The following is a 14,186-nucleotide window of genomic DNA, read 5'->3' on the forward strand; positions in this document are numbered from 1 at the left end:
TTGTGCTGACAGCTGGCACAACGCCAAACGTTAGTGTTTATTTCAGTTAATTGAAACGCTCAAAATTGCAAGTCATTATACAACACAACGCATATCGGCATGAAGCTAGGGATTAACGCGAAAGTGCATGTTCGAAATGTTAAACGAAATAAATACGGGATGAAAGGCCTGCTAAGCACTCACGTTTCAGCACCACTAATTACAAACATAAATAGGAAATACACACATTAAGGCACATCTTCGCAAACATAGATATACTGGAAACGTTTTACGGAAGTGTAATTAAGTACATCACCGCTCAAAAAACACATTTCAAAAATCGATCATAGACATCAAATATTGCCGTCCGCGACATCGGGTGGTGCGCTGAAGCCGTTTTCCTCAATGATCTTCGTGTACAATTTGGCCGAATTTCGAGGCGTCCTCTTCCGTTTAGGGTCGTTGAAATCGACGTGGTGTAGCCCGAACCTCTCAGTGTAGCCTTCCGCCCATTCGAAGTTGTCCATCAGCGACCACAAGAAATACCCTCTCAGATCAACGCCATCCAGTAGATGAGCTGTGACGTACCAAAGAAATATCACGTGATTGCGCGATAATGGTTCTTACTGCCTGCTACAGATTACGTAAGTTCACTTCAGGAAGTACGTCCATTTCAGGAGAACGAATGCCGCCGAAACGTGACGGCAACGACAATCATAATCCATAGACAACTAACCAGCTTTGATTAGGTCAAAAACGATGAACGCGTAATACAATTGCTTAGGACACATTTGAAGTACAGTTTGCAGTTTTGTGAACGTTTAAACACGAAACTAAACACCATCGCTACAACGTAGGCGACCGTTGTGGCCAAGCAAAGCCAGTACTAAGGCACAAGTCCAGGGAATACTGGTATAATAACCTGTTATAGTCTCGCCACAACGTAAACCAACCGAAGTCGTGTAGGTAGTTATACATTAATGAAATCAGTTATCGCGACCATGAAGTAGCTTGGTATGTACGTTTAAGTGAGGTCACCGAAAACCGACGCAAAATTAAGCAAATGATTGATTTCGTAAAGCTCGTTATGAAAAGTTAATTTCGAAAATTTCTGGTAAAAGCACGACAGGAGAAGTTGTTATGACATGAAGTATGTTGCCCAACGTGGCCTTAAAAATAAACTAACAAGGTTTTTCTATACTTGCTACAGTAGCAGCAGACTCCAATTATCATCTATCTCACCTTTCAAAGCTTCATTTAAATAAGATTTAATATATCGGCATCTTTGCTCGTCCTTCAAGTTGGCGACGTCACCCGGGTTGTCATGGGGATGTTTGGTAGAACACCCATTCTCGGTGATAATGATTTTCGGATTTCCGTAATTATTTGCAATGAAGTTCAGCAATTTACGCAAGCCCCAGGGCACCAAGAACAGCCAAACAGACCCTTTGATACAGAGATAACTATACTAAAGAACTGACAATGAATTTTCCTTAACTATTCCCAACTGACAGACAAAATTAGACAAAAATGCAGAACAATAAAATTTTTGCATCTTCAGCCATTAAAGTTAATCATTAAATGTAGGAATAATATTAAAAGCCTTAACATACCGGCTCTTTCCCATTTTTCATTCGGATAAACCAGAGCCTCTAAATCGGGGTGCAATACCATCGCTTTTGTCTCTTCAGTAACTGGAGAACACACCCTACTTGTGTAATGGTTCAGTCCAAAAAAATCATGGGTACCTGGTAAAAAGTGTAAAATAGATTGGCAGGTTTTGGAGAACAAACTCTTCCGTAGGCTATAAACATTTATCCAGGAAGTTCTTATTGAATTTCATAAGAATTACTTTTAAATAAAAGTTTCATTTAGCGTGATACGTTTCCATGAAAACGATATTTACAATACTTGACAGGAATTTGGATAAATTTACCGTAATTAGAACATATCATATTTCTATGACAGCAGACATTAGTTACAAGGGGTTGATAAATTTTTCATCATTAATTTCAAAAAATTTCACAACCATTGCATGGCAATATCTTTTCTGTGAAATGAAAGTTCTTTGGTAAAGTTTTTAGACATCACTTCAAAAAACCTTTAATTATTTTCTTCTCTTCTTCTGTAAATGTTGGAAGACGAGACTTCTCCAATCCTTGCTCCTTGCTCTTCCTGGCGATAGCCTCTTTCATCTTCGGAGGATAATCACCATCGACATAGACAGGATGAGCAAACCAACCCAAAGTACACTGGTGGTTGATTGGAACATAACAGAAAATGGCAACAGCGGTAAATAAGATGCAAGATTACAACGTACACACATAACAAAGTCCAAACACTTTATTAACTCTTTCACCTGCAGATAAAAGTCTGCCGCGTCTTTATCTTCTTGGTTAGCGGGGTTTGCTGGCTCAGCCCAGTCGCTATTAAGCGTTATTGAAATGACGCCGTTTTGTTTCGCGCGATACTCAGAGTCGTACAGCCTCCACGCATGAGCGTGTCCCAGAAGCATTGTCCGGGACACTTGATAACAACCGGACATTGGGTCTGACGTGAAAAAACAAATTAAAAGTTAAGGAAGAAAACTGTTGCAGAGAGCAGTGTATATGAAGAATATATCCTATGTGTAGGAACAAGTTAAAGATAACGCCAGATTCTAGTAGATTATAGCGATGGTTTATCGTAAAAATGTGGCAATACTCCAGGTATCATTGAGTTTGAATTATGACTTAAATGCGTATCTGTAACTTAGACTGTAAGTCAACATCTTAAAAAAGCTTTACATGCCATGATGTGGTCGTGCCAGTTCTGTTTAAGATAAAACCTGACCTTGAACACCCGGGGCATGTATCCCAGACCCATAACCAAATGCAGCAACCACATGGGGTTCATTTATCGTGATCCACATTTTAACACGATCTCCAAAATGATCAAAACAAAACTTTGCATATTCCTTGAACTTTTCAATGATGAAATCATCTTGCCATCCCCCTTTGTCATGAAGACTAAAATAAAAATAAAATGAGTTAAAAAAGAAAGGGCCAACGCAAGTAACTTGTAACTGGCCAACATTTGGCATGAGCCACTCGCACAATCTTATGCTTGTGTTTTTGTAGAGATTTAAACCAACTTACCACCGCGGTAAATCCCAGTGAAAGAGTGTAACACAAGGCTCTATGCCATTGGCAAGCAAACCATCTATGAGTTTGTTGTAATATGCGACACCAGCCATGTTTGGTGCTGAACTATCAGCAGTCGGAAGAAGCCTTGACCATGACAATGAAAACCGGTAATGCGTGTTTTTCATTTGCTGAAAAGCACAGCATGAGAATGCTACATCTACTTATGATAAGATACCACGAAGAATTTACGATGCAATTTATGTAACTCACACCATGAAATACCGCCTTGGGCTATACACTGTAAAACTAGAATATGTAAATATCAATTATATATCCATGCACAACAAAATGTATGATGTATACGCATCTATTTGTATACACATATATATACAAAAACTGTGTATATCTACATAGTGCAAGGCAAGTAAAATTGTGGCGTATAAAATCTTGTGATGCAATTTTTGCCCAACACAATGCCTGCTTTAAATACTTCCAAAAAACGACATGTAACTAAGAACCAAGCGCTTTGGTAAGCTTATCAAAAAAATTATTTCCTCAATAGCTTTCTGACTGAGTGCAGTAACTTATCAACCTTTTCTCATGTACCTAGTTCTACGAATCAAAAAGCCTTACTTTGATCAGTTCTATGTCATCTTTATAGTTGTGGTACGAGTCGCATGTGATGTCCCCATTGCAACCATCCACGATGGCTCCCTCCTTGTGGGCGAACATGTCCCACACACTGGGAGACTTGCCATCTGCGTCATGTGCACCTGTAGGGGCAAAGTAGCAATTATTCAATTTAAAAAACTTAAATAAACACACTATTAAATATAATTACTAAATATTTACTGAAAACTAACATGCTAAGCTTCCTATTACCAATTTAAACTTTTAATAACACCGAATTTTAAAATTACAAAAACAAAGCTACGGCCTACTTAAGTGAAGTTATTACACTTATGTGTCATACCCAAGAGAAACCAAACATAATGTGGTATGTCATACTTTGACAGAACTATCATGCATAGAAGGTACCTTCTATCTGGTAAGATGCAGTGGCAGTTCCCCACATAAAATCTACACGGAAATGGCCGGCGATAGCATCACTATCAGACATCTTTATAAGTTAATTATCCTAATACTGCACCTAATATTAAAAAAATCACTGTATAAATATAAAAGTGTATTACAATTCATAAAAATTCCATAACACCATCAGCTTTAAGTTGCTAAAAGGTAGAAAATACTATTAAAATCCAATTAAAAACATTAATCTTTCACACCAAAAACACTTTCATACACAATGTCACAAAATTAATACCGTACTGCGACATCGAAGCATGCAGACTATTTATTGCCAAGAATTAAAGATTTACTTGTCAGCAATTTATAAAAGTTTGCAGGTCACCTTGTGCAACAAGGAAAGCTTTAAGAGCTACTTGACCTCACCAGATGCCTGCTGATAAAACTCCACTCATTTCGCAAGCAGGGTGTCACAGACGAACACCAACTGACCACTGGTTAATAATTTGCTGAGTAAACAAATTACAAATGCCATCAATCAAAGACGGATCATAGTAATCAAACAAAATTGTTTGCGTTGGTGTACACAGCCGTAAATCACGATGCTACGAGTTATTTGCAAAGCCAAGATCTGAAGTATCTACTTGCTTGTTACAACCAATAGCTGGTCAATCATTTACAGAATTTTTTTACTCAAAACCCTAGCAGATACCGATATGAAATTCAAAATTGCACTTCAGGTTTGGTAAATCATTGAACCTGGCTATTTTTATAGCTTGACCCAGCCAAAAGTATCAAATTAAATTCCTCTTACGTTTCTATAGTAGCAGGGCGGTTTCAATTAGTTGCAAATAAACTAAACAATATCCAGTATCGCTGATTGATTTTGTAAAAAAAACAAATTAAATTGAATCCTAATTCAAGTTTTCACAGGAAATTTGCAATAGCAGCTGATCAATGACGATCGCACAACTTTAACAGACAATGACCACGTTACATTTTCGGGGAGTCCAAGATATTCTCTTTTGGTTCTTCCACCGTTACAATTTATCACCAACGAATAAAATTGCATCAATGAGATCTCCTTTACACTCCTTTAATCCACGCACAGCTCTGTTTCGGTCAACATGAAGTTGTTCCATGATTGTTTCAATATCACCAGAATGAAGTCCACTTTCATCTTCGCTCTCTTCACCGAGTGCCTGAAAATTTAGGGACAGAGGGAACACATCTGAGCTTATGTTGAATTTAAACACTTAGGGAAAAACTACAAATTTCAGGTTTTATTTTGGCAACATATTTAGTAAAACTTAACTAATTAAGACCTAAGCTATGAACATTATGATAATGAAACACAAGGCAAGCTTAGCTATACCTGAACAAAAACATCGATATATCAAATTTTCTTAAATTTAAATGTAATAAACATTCAACTTAACGTTTTGATATCAAAACAAGAAGATATTTACCATGAATATTTTGGACCCTTCTGAAAATACAAATGCTGAAAAGTTGTCTTCAGTTACAACTTTTCCTTTGCATATGAGTTTCAGTTTATTTAGTGGTATTTTTACAGTTTCTGAAACAACTTTCATTGCATCTTTAGCGCAGTCAGTAACAGAAATCTTGTATTTTTTCCGATTACATTTCATAGTCACCACTGTACTTTTTTGAGGAAGTTTATCACGATTTTCTTTTCCTCTTTCTTCTGTTGCTTTTACAGGAACAGCTGATTTTACTGTGGAATTAGCTTGACCACCGTTACATTGTAGCTTGTGAGCTGGCCAATCTTCAACTTGGCATGCTCGAGAACTAGTAAAAACAACAGTTTAAGTCGTCACAAAACGAATGTTGCTTAATGTAAACTGTGTGTACAACAATGTGATTCTATAAATCAGTTATGACCCATCTTTTCCCAGTGTACACACAGTAAATGCACACAGTATATGGATCACAAAAGGAGGAAATTGACATCCTGTGTGCATTTGGCCAGTGTCATGTTAACGATTTCCATAATAGTGTTTCCTTTAATTTCCAGGTGTGCAAATATTTCCATTCTGACAGTGCTTACATTAAATTATTAATTACACATTGACTCTAACTAAATCTCTTAGTATTTAAGACATTTCGGTTCCATTCAAGACTTCGCTTTGTATTCTAGTTTCAAGTGGAATTGAATGAATAGAGATGTTAACAAAATTAGTCGTTATGCGGACATCAGTTGAAGAGTCAAAAGCGAGGAAAAAATTGTCATGAAGAGAGAGTTCATGATATGATATGAGATTTATTCACATGATTTGATATGAGATTTATTCACCAGAATAAAGCAAGACGCAAACTTCAGTCATCTGTGTAATAAGTTGACAGTCACCAACACCTCAGATTGGTTGAAAATTTCATCAATATTTATATCCATGTTATGATTATGATCAGAGTAAATGGCAAGTATCTAGTATCTAGTTTACTTATGCACATAGTAACATATCTTACAACATAAGCACAAACAATAATACAAATTTTCCAATAAACTGTATAATGAGTGTGTAATTAGGTTAATTATATGTACATTGGTTGCTCCCATGCCTATCTATACCTCTATTAATAATTTTATCTGAAAATTTATGCACTGTATCTACTTCACAATAATGTTACGTGTTCAAGCCAGTCTGTTAAGTTCATAAGATCAAACTTACGAACAAACATACAAACTTAGCTTCTTTTTAACTTGTAGCACTTAATTCAAACAATGCAAAGTGATAAGGTTACCCATTCCACGTTTTGGGTAATTTATGACTTTAAGAATATGGTACTACACATTCATACTGGTAAAAATTAACACAAACAAGCCCATGTAAAATTAAAGCTCAATTATTTGCTAAAATATGTATAGCTATTACCACCAAATAGAATTTAGCCTTCTAAAACAAAAATAATGCCTTTTACATACAATTACTCACCAATAGTAGATACTTTTGCATCTTACACAGCGCTTCATAATATTTTGCTGCTGTTTGCATGTTTTACATTCAGCAACCATGACGACTGAAGGAAATAAATAAATGCAAAATATATGTCAGTATTTTGTCTTTTTCCTCTTTCTAGCAACTCACCTAAAAGCAACTAAAGTTATCACCTTTACCTAAATACAATTTTACACAAGTGAACTTTGTCACAAGTTGATTACTATATATAGTCTGTAGGTAGAACAATTTATTGGCGGTTACGTCCAAACGGGAAAGCTTCCATTATAGCCGAAAAACTAGAATGACAGTACATTCCACAGAAAACCAACGCGTAGGTCTTAATTAACAAGCGAAGCGCCGCTTCAAACCTATCAGCTGCACTTCAGGCACAAAACAGAATCAGCTCAGGAATGAAAATGGTACACAAATGAAGCAAGTAACGCCACAAATACTTGCAAAACACTCAGGGGCTTACTGCCTCACATGTGCAATATATTGGTTGTGACACACTTTTACTTTAAACAGTCAAAATATTGTCAGACAATTAGCCGTGTCTGACCATTCTATCCAAATCTAATTTGAAATTCTTGCAAGTGAACGCACAACATGGTTTGTCGATGTAAAAGGTTTATGTGCATCAGCGGGGAATAACCTGTTTCAAAACTTTTTTAATGAGTAACAACTTGTTGATGAAGTACCACAAAAAATATGCAGCTTATTACAAAATACAAAGGTTTTTACATAAATAAACATTTAGTAAATCAGTTTATATAAAATTATGTTCGTTTTAAAGGTAAAAGTTACATAGATGTTGTCCGTTTTTAAAAAATCATTAATTCTTACATATATGATTTATTACGTTTCAGACGGGACAGCTAAGTATTCGTAGTTAAGGGTGACTGACGTCAACAAGCACGCAGTTAACTCAAAAAGTTTTGCTTTGCGATCAAGTTTACACGAATAATAGGGCTGGCTACTAAGTTCATTGTAGTATATGAGTATGCTGTTCGTCAACAAGGAAAAAATTGTAGTTTGAAGTTTTAGATCAATACCTTTAAATGAAGACAAGACATGCCGGAACTGGGAGTATAGCCTACTGCTTGGAATAAGGCAGCTTTCGGCAAGGTCTTGCGTGCACCAAACAACCCAAACTGACAAGTGCGAGTTCGCAAAAATGCTTGGACGCACAATTAAACAGTAATGTACACAGTTCGACTTATTCAATATCTGTAAATTAATTAAAATTGGGGTCTAGTGCAGAAAAACTCGGCTCATGAAAAACAGTATTGAGTGCACTTATGACAAACTCTGCAGTCTGGATGACATGTACAGTACCAGACCGTCAAATTCCGGGACCAAAAACAACTAGTTCTTTTACGAGGATTTGATTTGAATTAAACTTGGCCAACTTATGTCCACATGTGATATTTTTCAGATAAGATCCTCATTTGCCAAGTAAGCAAACTACATATCTTGATAGTGGCATACTGTTGCGGCACGAAATTCTGTTCATTTTTTTCTGTTGTCATAACCAAACTAGTAATGTAAGCCAAGAGACATGAAGCGTTAGCAAGGTGATTAGATATTGGTCTGTAAACAGAGGCTGTTACTTTAATGGAACTAGATTTAAAAAGCTAGTCCTAATGTGTGTAAAAAGATAGAAAAATGCAACTAAATAGAATAATCTTGTAAAGGAGATTCCCTAATGGAAAGTCTGTATGATGTTTGTATGATTTCACCGGCTCATGAAGTAAGCTTCTGCATCAGTTTTCTGGCGCAAATATTCCATTTTGCCCTATATTCTATATAACAAGTATAAGGTTGGCTTGGCGCATATTTTTGCATGACAATTTTTGGCGGGTTTCTCCGGCGCACTAAAAGCAAACTTTCCAGTAGGAAACTTTCCAAATAATTAATATTCTGATAATTGAAAAAATTTTTAAACTATGAAGTAAAGAAGTGAGGTAGAGTTTTTGTTTGATTTTTACACCATAAATATAATTTAGTAAGCTTCATCTACAGTCCTGCTTAAATATGTTTTATCTTTAATTTTCCCATTATGATGTTTGTAATAGAATTTTAAATTTGTGCTGTTGAAAGAAATATTAAAAGTTAAAAGCACCAGAAGACAAGAGGATGTGGTTTTACTTCTTTCCACACTGCATTTACCATCTGACAAAATGGTTTCCACAAAATAACCGCATCAAATTGTAAGTTTTACGGAAGTTTTGCCTCAAAATATTCACTTGTTATATAACTATACATGTTATAAGATGTTATTTTGCAGCCGGGTGGTGGTTTTTTTACTGTCAGCAGCTCTTTTGGTGCCAGAATTTATTGTTTTATCTCTGCCCACAACCTCTCGCGCATGTGATCAGCCTCTTCTAAATATCTTGGTGGCAGGCATTGTTTTTCTTTTTATGTCAGTGGGTGAGTGAGATTGTTAATTTTAGTTCTCATTGTTTTAACATTAGTTGTATCGGCATAACATGTTTTAAATGGTACAGGCCGTCATAAGAATTGTGTGAAGCTGTTGCCGTGCTTCAGTGGAATTGGAACAAAACTGCTCATTGTTTTGTTCTTAACAGGTTTCGCGATCATTTTTTCACTTATGGATCCTGTGCCAAGGATTGTTAAAATTCTTTTTCATCTTTTTGGTGTCGGATCATTAATTCTGGGTCTAATGTCAGCTTTCTACACATTTGAGGCTCCTGCATGCGTGAGTTGAAAGTCTTTCAAAAACATCTTTTAATTTCATTAGTCTGCTGACAGAGACATTATAATAAATGTCTTTAACAGAGTGACTCCACAACTGAGCTCTACTACTGGTGCTATGTCACTTCAGTTCTGGCTTTGATCACAACAGGTAATACACCATGTCATATTTTAGCCGCACCATGTCATACACCTTTGTAATGGTATTACTGCACAAGCTAGTACATGATTGCAGCTGTAGGAACAGATATAGGGTACAGAAGCAACTACCTTAGCTGAAAGCTTATAATGACACAGGTTCAAATTTTTGCAGGTTATTTTTTGCTAACTGTTCCATTTTGGCTCGCAAATAAAACAAAACCGAATTTGGTTTTGGATTGGAGAAGAAGAAGTGGAATTTGCTACGAACCAGTGGTCTACTGTTCCTGTGTCTGGCATGTATAAGACTACGAGATGATGACCACCTGCTATAGTTGCACTTAAGCAATAATCACTGTCAGGATTTGCACTACTTTTGTAAGGAATTACGTAATGTGCAGTGTAACTTTTAATCTCGTGCACTAGTGTCTGTAAACATTTGATTCATCACACTGTAAATAACCATCTGCAATCATGCGTAGTTTACCATCTTTCACCAGTTGTCAATGTTAACTTACATTTGATTGCTCCACTCAGAAAAGAAGTCACAAAAGCGCTTTCAAACATCTTTTAATACAATTCCCAACCACAGGTGGAGCATCAATGCCCAGAAATATTTAATGTTAAACAACTAAACACTCATTTAAGTATTCATGTTGTTTGTATAGTTGAAGTGTTGATTAGTTTTTCATTTAGCGCTACTTGTGATTTGACCACATTCCCCAGATATCGCATCATTAAAAGATCCTAAATAATCAAAAAGTGTCATAAGGTCTACAATTCTATCATAAAACAGTAACAACCATTCCACAAAATAAGTTAAACTTACATTAATGTTGCTGTTAAGCATGTCGTCGAATTCATCTTCTTCCATATGTGGAACAGTGCATACCAAGTCCATCAAATATCGGCCAATTTTTTGGTCAACAGGTGCAGACCCAGCCTATGGAGTATGGGTGATAATTATTGATAAGCTTTCTATGGTTGAATCATTGAATGACATGCGTCCGATAGCGGTACTAATATTTGGCCAGGGTGGTGACATTGCAGTGTTATGAGCAAAAAAACGAACATTTTAGTATAATTCATAGCAGCAGGTATTTTGTTTTGCAAAATAAGACGTCTGTTCCTATCCTAAAGCAAAGCGGTTTCTCTATTTCCACAGCAATTTCAGTGTAAATTTTCAAGAAAGCAAAGAGATCAAAGTGGTTAATCTCTATTAATTAAAAATAAAACTTTTTTCTCACCAAAACGTTGTTAACGTGGTCGGAGACTCCTTCCAACATTGTCTGCAGAGTCTTAGTCATGTCGAGGACATTTTCAAACTCGGTCGGTAACGAGATTAAATTTCCACGACTTTGCGTGCGCTGTTACAAAAACAAACTTAAACACATTGCAATGGGTAAGGCAATCATGTATTAGTCAATGGTGAAAACAAGATACCACCTTTAAAAATCCACAGTAAGTACTGCTGTTACTTTAACTGTGCATCATTCCAGTAAGAGTACACAAACAGTGAGCATACATTGTCAGAGCTACAAGCCATACGTGACTTACATTTCTAATCCTGTCTATCCCCACTCTTTCAGCATTATAATATTCAACAACAACAGGAACCGGAGTGAACATCATCCCTTGAGTTTTGCCTGGGACACCGACTGTCGCGCTAATCAACAAAACCAAGGCAGGATAAGTCAATAAAAACAATAGTATGCATTTAATGATTAAATAATAAACACCTAAAGCTGCTAAGCACACTACAAAGAATCCCTTGTAAGTGATATTTTGATAAACTGTATTATTATTATTTACCTTAAAAATCCTTTAAAGCCAATTTCAGTATCTTTTAAGTCGGTATCAACCACAAGATGAACAGGGCTTTTGCTCTCACGACTGTAGTACTCGTGAATTAAAACAGAGTGCTCTGTTATATCCTGACCAGTGGCATACCTGGAGACAATAAAATATAATTCGAAGTAAAACATGGATCCATCTATGACACCGGGAGGCGTCATAACCAATTCCAGGTTGATTCAACCCACAAAGGATTCAATCCAGGATGATTGAACCCAGAACAACCCAACCAACATTTGTGGGTTGGATAATGCTCAGGTTAAATTATGTTGGGTTTACCCACCTATTAGTTAATTTGACAAACTACCATTGTACCCTAATTTGTACTTGACACCTACCAACCCACGATCACTTCTCTTGGGTTGACTCTTCGGTGAAGGTCAAACATGTTCCGTGCAAACTCCATGTCGAAAGCAACTTCATCCTCTGATTCGGTGTGGGGGACACAAAACGAATTTGTTATCGTCACGGAGTTGGCATCTACCGTACCTGGTGGAAATCAAATGTAAATTTACGTTTCCTTAAAAACAGAATTTATTGATAAGTACTTAAGTAGTGATAGTGTCTGTCCAGAATATCAAAATTTTGGGGTCTAGTATACAAGTGCACAACCACAGGATGCCTTTGTATACTAGATCCCAGCTAATCAAACTGTTACGTCATCTGGTTGTGCACTTGTGTATTAGATCTAAAATTTGTAGGTCCTACAAACAGAAGAAAGTAGCAAAATATTTCTCATCAATAATGTTGTCTTGCTTAAAAGGATGTCTTTTTAAATAAAATTGTCTAGACAACAGTAAAAAGTCTACTGTCCCTGAGTGTACTTTGAAACTTGAATTGTCACAGCCATTATTATTTGTTAATTAATGGTGTGTTTCACACAGCTGACAGCTGAAAAAAAAGTTTTATGAAAAAATTACATTTTGTGAAAGTAGAATTCAATAGACTTAAAGTCTTATTGCATCACTGCAAGCAATGGGCTCACTCACAGTTTTGCACCTGCATGAAAAAGATCAAGGTTTAAAGTTTGCCTTGTCTCTGTGTCTAGAAAACTGCAGAAATTGCATGAAAACAGCTATAGATCAGGCTAACATTTGAGTTTGAAAAGGGATAAATGAAAGGAGAGATGTAGCTATAGTTAACATTACTGTTACGTTAACTTTTAAGCAAGGAAAGATGCTCCAAACGTATAAAATCTTCCAGTTAATACGACACTGGTACCAATAGGCATGCCCCTAACTTGCTAAGTAGCCTAATTTTAGACGATAAGCTATAACAGTAGGTTGGTTGATTCATAATAATAATTGGGTTAATTTTATAAGCTAGGCCTATAGACAAAAAATTCATAAATTTTCACATGAAAAATGGATAAATAGCTAGCTTATACGTACCAAGTAAGGACCCAATTACCCTTTTCGCATCTTCTTTCCTGCGCTCATAGCTGTCAATTATAGAAAATAAAACTACAGGATGAACTTTAACTTTTCTACCGTCAGCCATTTTTACTGCAATACCTCCATGTGCCTTCTCAGCTCACAGCTTTGTAACATATTTTTTTATGATTTCTATGACATGAGTTTGCAAACCTGATTTGATTCCATTTTTTCCTAATTGATTAAAAAAATGATGAAAAATATTTATGTTTGCGCATTTGAGATAGGAATAAAAGTTTGTTTCTAAGGTAAAGCAACCTTTGTTTTCTAAGGATGCCTTGTAAACTTAACTTATGAAAAAGATGGCCTAAATACTTTAAAAATTTGCTGCTTTGTAGGTTCGTTGAAATGCAAGCAAAGAAACGATCGTAAGGTTTTTAACACTTTGCCCCGCGCAAAACAACGCAGAGCTTCTTGGGGCATAGTTGTACGCTTTTATGTTTTATAATCCCGTAATGTTTTTCTGAGACAAGTTAACACGAAAAGGTTAAATAACGTTAATCAGCAATTCATTCAATGACAAAAACAAGCAGCCAACAGATAGTGTAGAAATATGCCTTTCGAAAGCAGTTTCTAAAGTTTTTTTATAATGTGGTTAATTTGGTTTGAGTCAATTTTATATTAAAAAATCAATTCTAAGAGCAGTTCATAATTTTGTTACTCCACCTACAAAATATGTTTTAAGCATACTGCTTTTAATTGCCGTATAGATAATGCTTATTACTTGTAAAATTTGTGTCGTTAAGCTCATGCGGTTTTGTGTTGTCCAAGTTTTAGTAGTTGCGTGTGCAACATGTGCAAGCCCAAGTTGGCAGAGTGAAGTTTTCCTAGCACTGTAAACTGATTGTGTATCATACTGTATAGTTTTCATGTTTTGTTAACGGAATACTTGTAATTTACGTTATTTTCAATCTGAGTTGACTGATTTTTTGTGCACTTAGGATATTGATTGT

At 36.0% G+C, this 14,186-nt stretch overlaps 4 protein-coding genes across 4 annotated transcripts; 1 reads left to right on the top strand and 3 right to left on the bottom strand.

The window, feature by feature from the left end:
• Positions 1 to 6: 6 nt before the first annotated feature.
• LOC143445533 (cytosolic beta-glucosidase-like) lies at positions 7 to 4,359 on the bottom strand. Its single transcript, XM_076944694.1, has 9 exons — positions 4,143 to 4,359; positions 3,738 to 3,877; positions 3,117 to 3,292; positions 2,812 to 2,987; positions 2,339 to 2,529; positions 2,081 to 2,231; positions 1,593 to 1,727; positions 1,222 to 1,425; positions 7 to 556 (listed from the first exon to the last, which is right to left on the bottom strand). Exons 1-9 carry the CDS (start codon positions 4,222 to 4,224, stop codon positions 333 to 335), a joined length of 1,479 nt encoding a protein of 492 aa, XP_076800809.1. The 5' UTR covers positions 4,225 to 4,359; the 3' UTR covers positions 7 to 332.
• On the bottom strand, positions 4,255 to 7,665 carry LOC143445534 (uncharacterized). The gene is made up of 3 exons (XM_076944696.1): positions 7,088 to 7,665; positions 5,600 to 5,942; positions 4,255 to 5,332 (listed from the first exon to the last, which is right to left on the bottom strand). Exons 1-3 carry the CDS (start codon positions 7,165 to 7,167, stop codon positions 5,171 to 5,173), a joined length of 585 nt encoding a protein of 194 aa, XP_076800811.1. The 5' UTR covers positions 7,168 to 7,665; the 3' UTR covers positions 4,255 to 5,170.
• A 910-nt stretch (positions 7,666 to 8,575) lies between these two features.
• On the top strand, positions 8,576 to 10,358 carry LOC143446858 (uncharacterized). The gene is made up of 5 exons (XM_076946702.1): positions 8,576 to 9,303; positions 9,381 to 9,523; positions 9,682 to 9,812; positions 9,893 to 9,959; positions 10,122 to 10,358. Exons 1-5 carry the CDS (start codon positions 9,230 to 9,232, stop codon positions 10,250 to 10,252), a joined length of 546 nt encoding a protein of 181 aa, XP_076802817.1. The 5' UTR covers positions 8,576 to 9,229; the 3' UTR covers positions 10,253 to 10,358.
• A 142-nt stretch (positions 10,359 to 10,500) lies between these two features.
• Positions 10,501 to 13,393, bottom strand: LOC143446857 (eukaryotic translation initiation factor 3 subunit F-like). Its single transcript, XM_076946701.1, has 7 exons — positions 13,192 to 13,393; positions 12,139 to 12,289; positions 11,759 to 11,896; positions 11,504 to 11,612; positions 11,194 to 11,313; positions 10,776 to 10,889; positions 10,501 to 10,693 (listed from the first exon to the last, which is right to left on the bottom strand). The coding sequence occupies exons 1-7, from the start codon at positions 13,298 to 13,300 to the stop codon at positions 10,598 to 10,600; spliced, it is 837 nt and encodes a 278-aa protein (XP_076802816.1). The 5' UTR covers positions 13,301 to 13,393; the 3' UTR covers positions 10,501 to 10,597.
• Between the last annotated feature and the right edge of the window lie 793 nt (positions 13,394 to 14,186).

This window comes from Clavelina lepadiformis, chromosome 2 (genome assembly GCF_947623445.1).
Source record: "Clavelina lepadiformis chromosome 2, kaClaLepa1.1, whole genome shotgun sequence".
NCBI lineage: Eukaryota > Metazoa > Chordata > Ascidiacea > Aplousobranchia > Clavelinidae > Clavelina > Clavelina lepadiformis.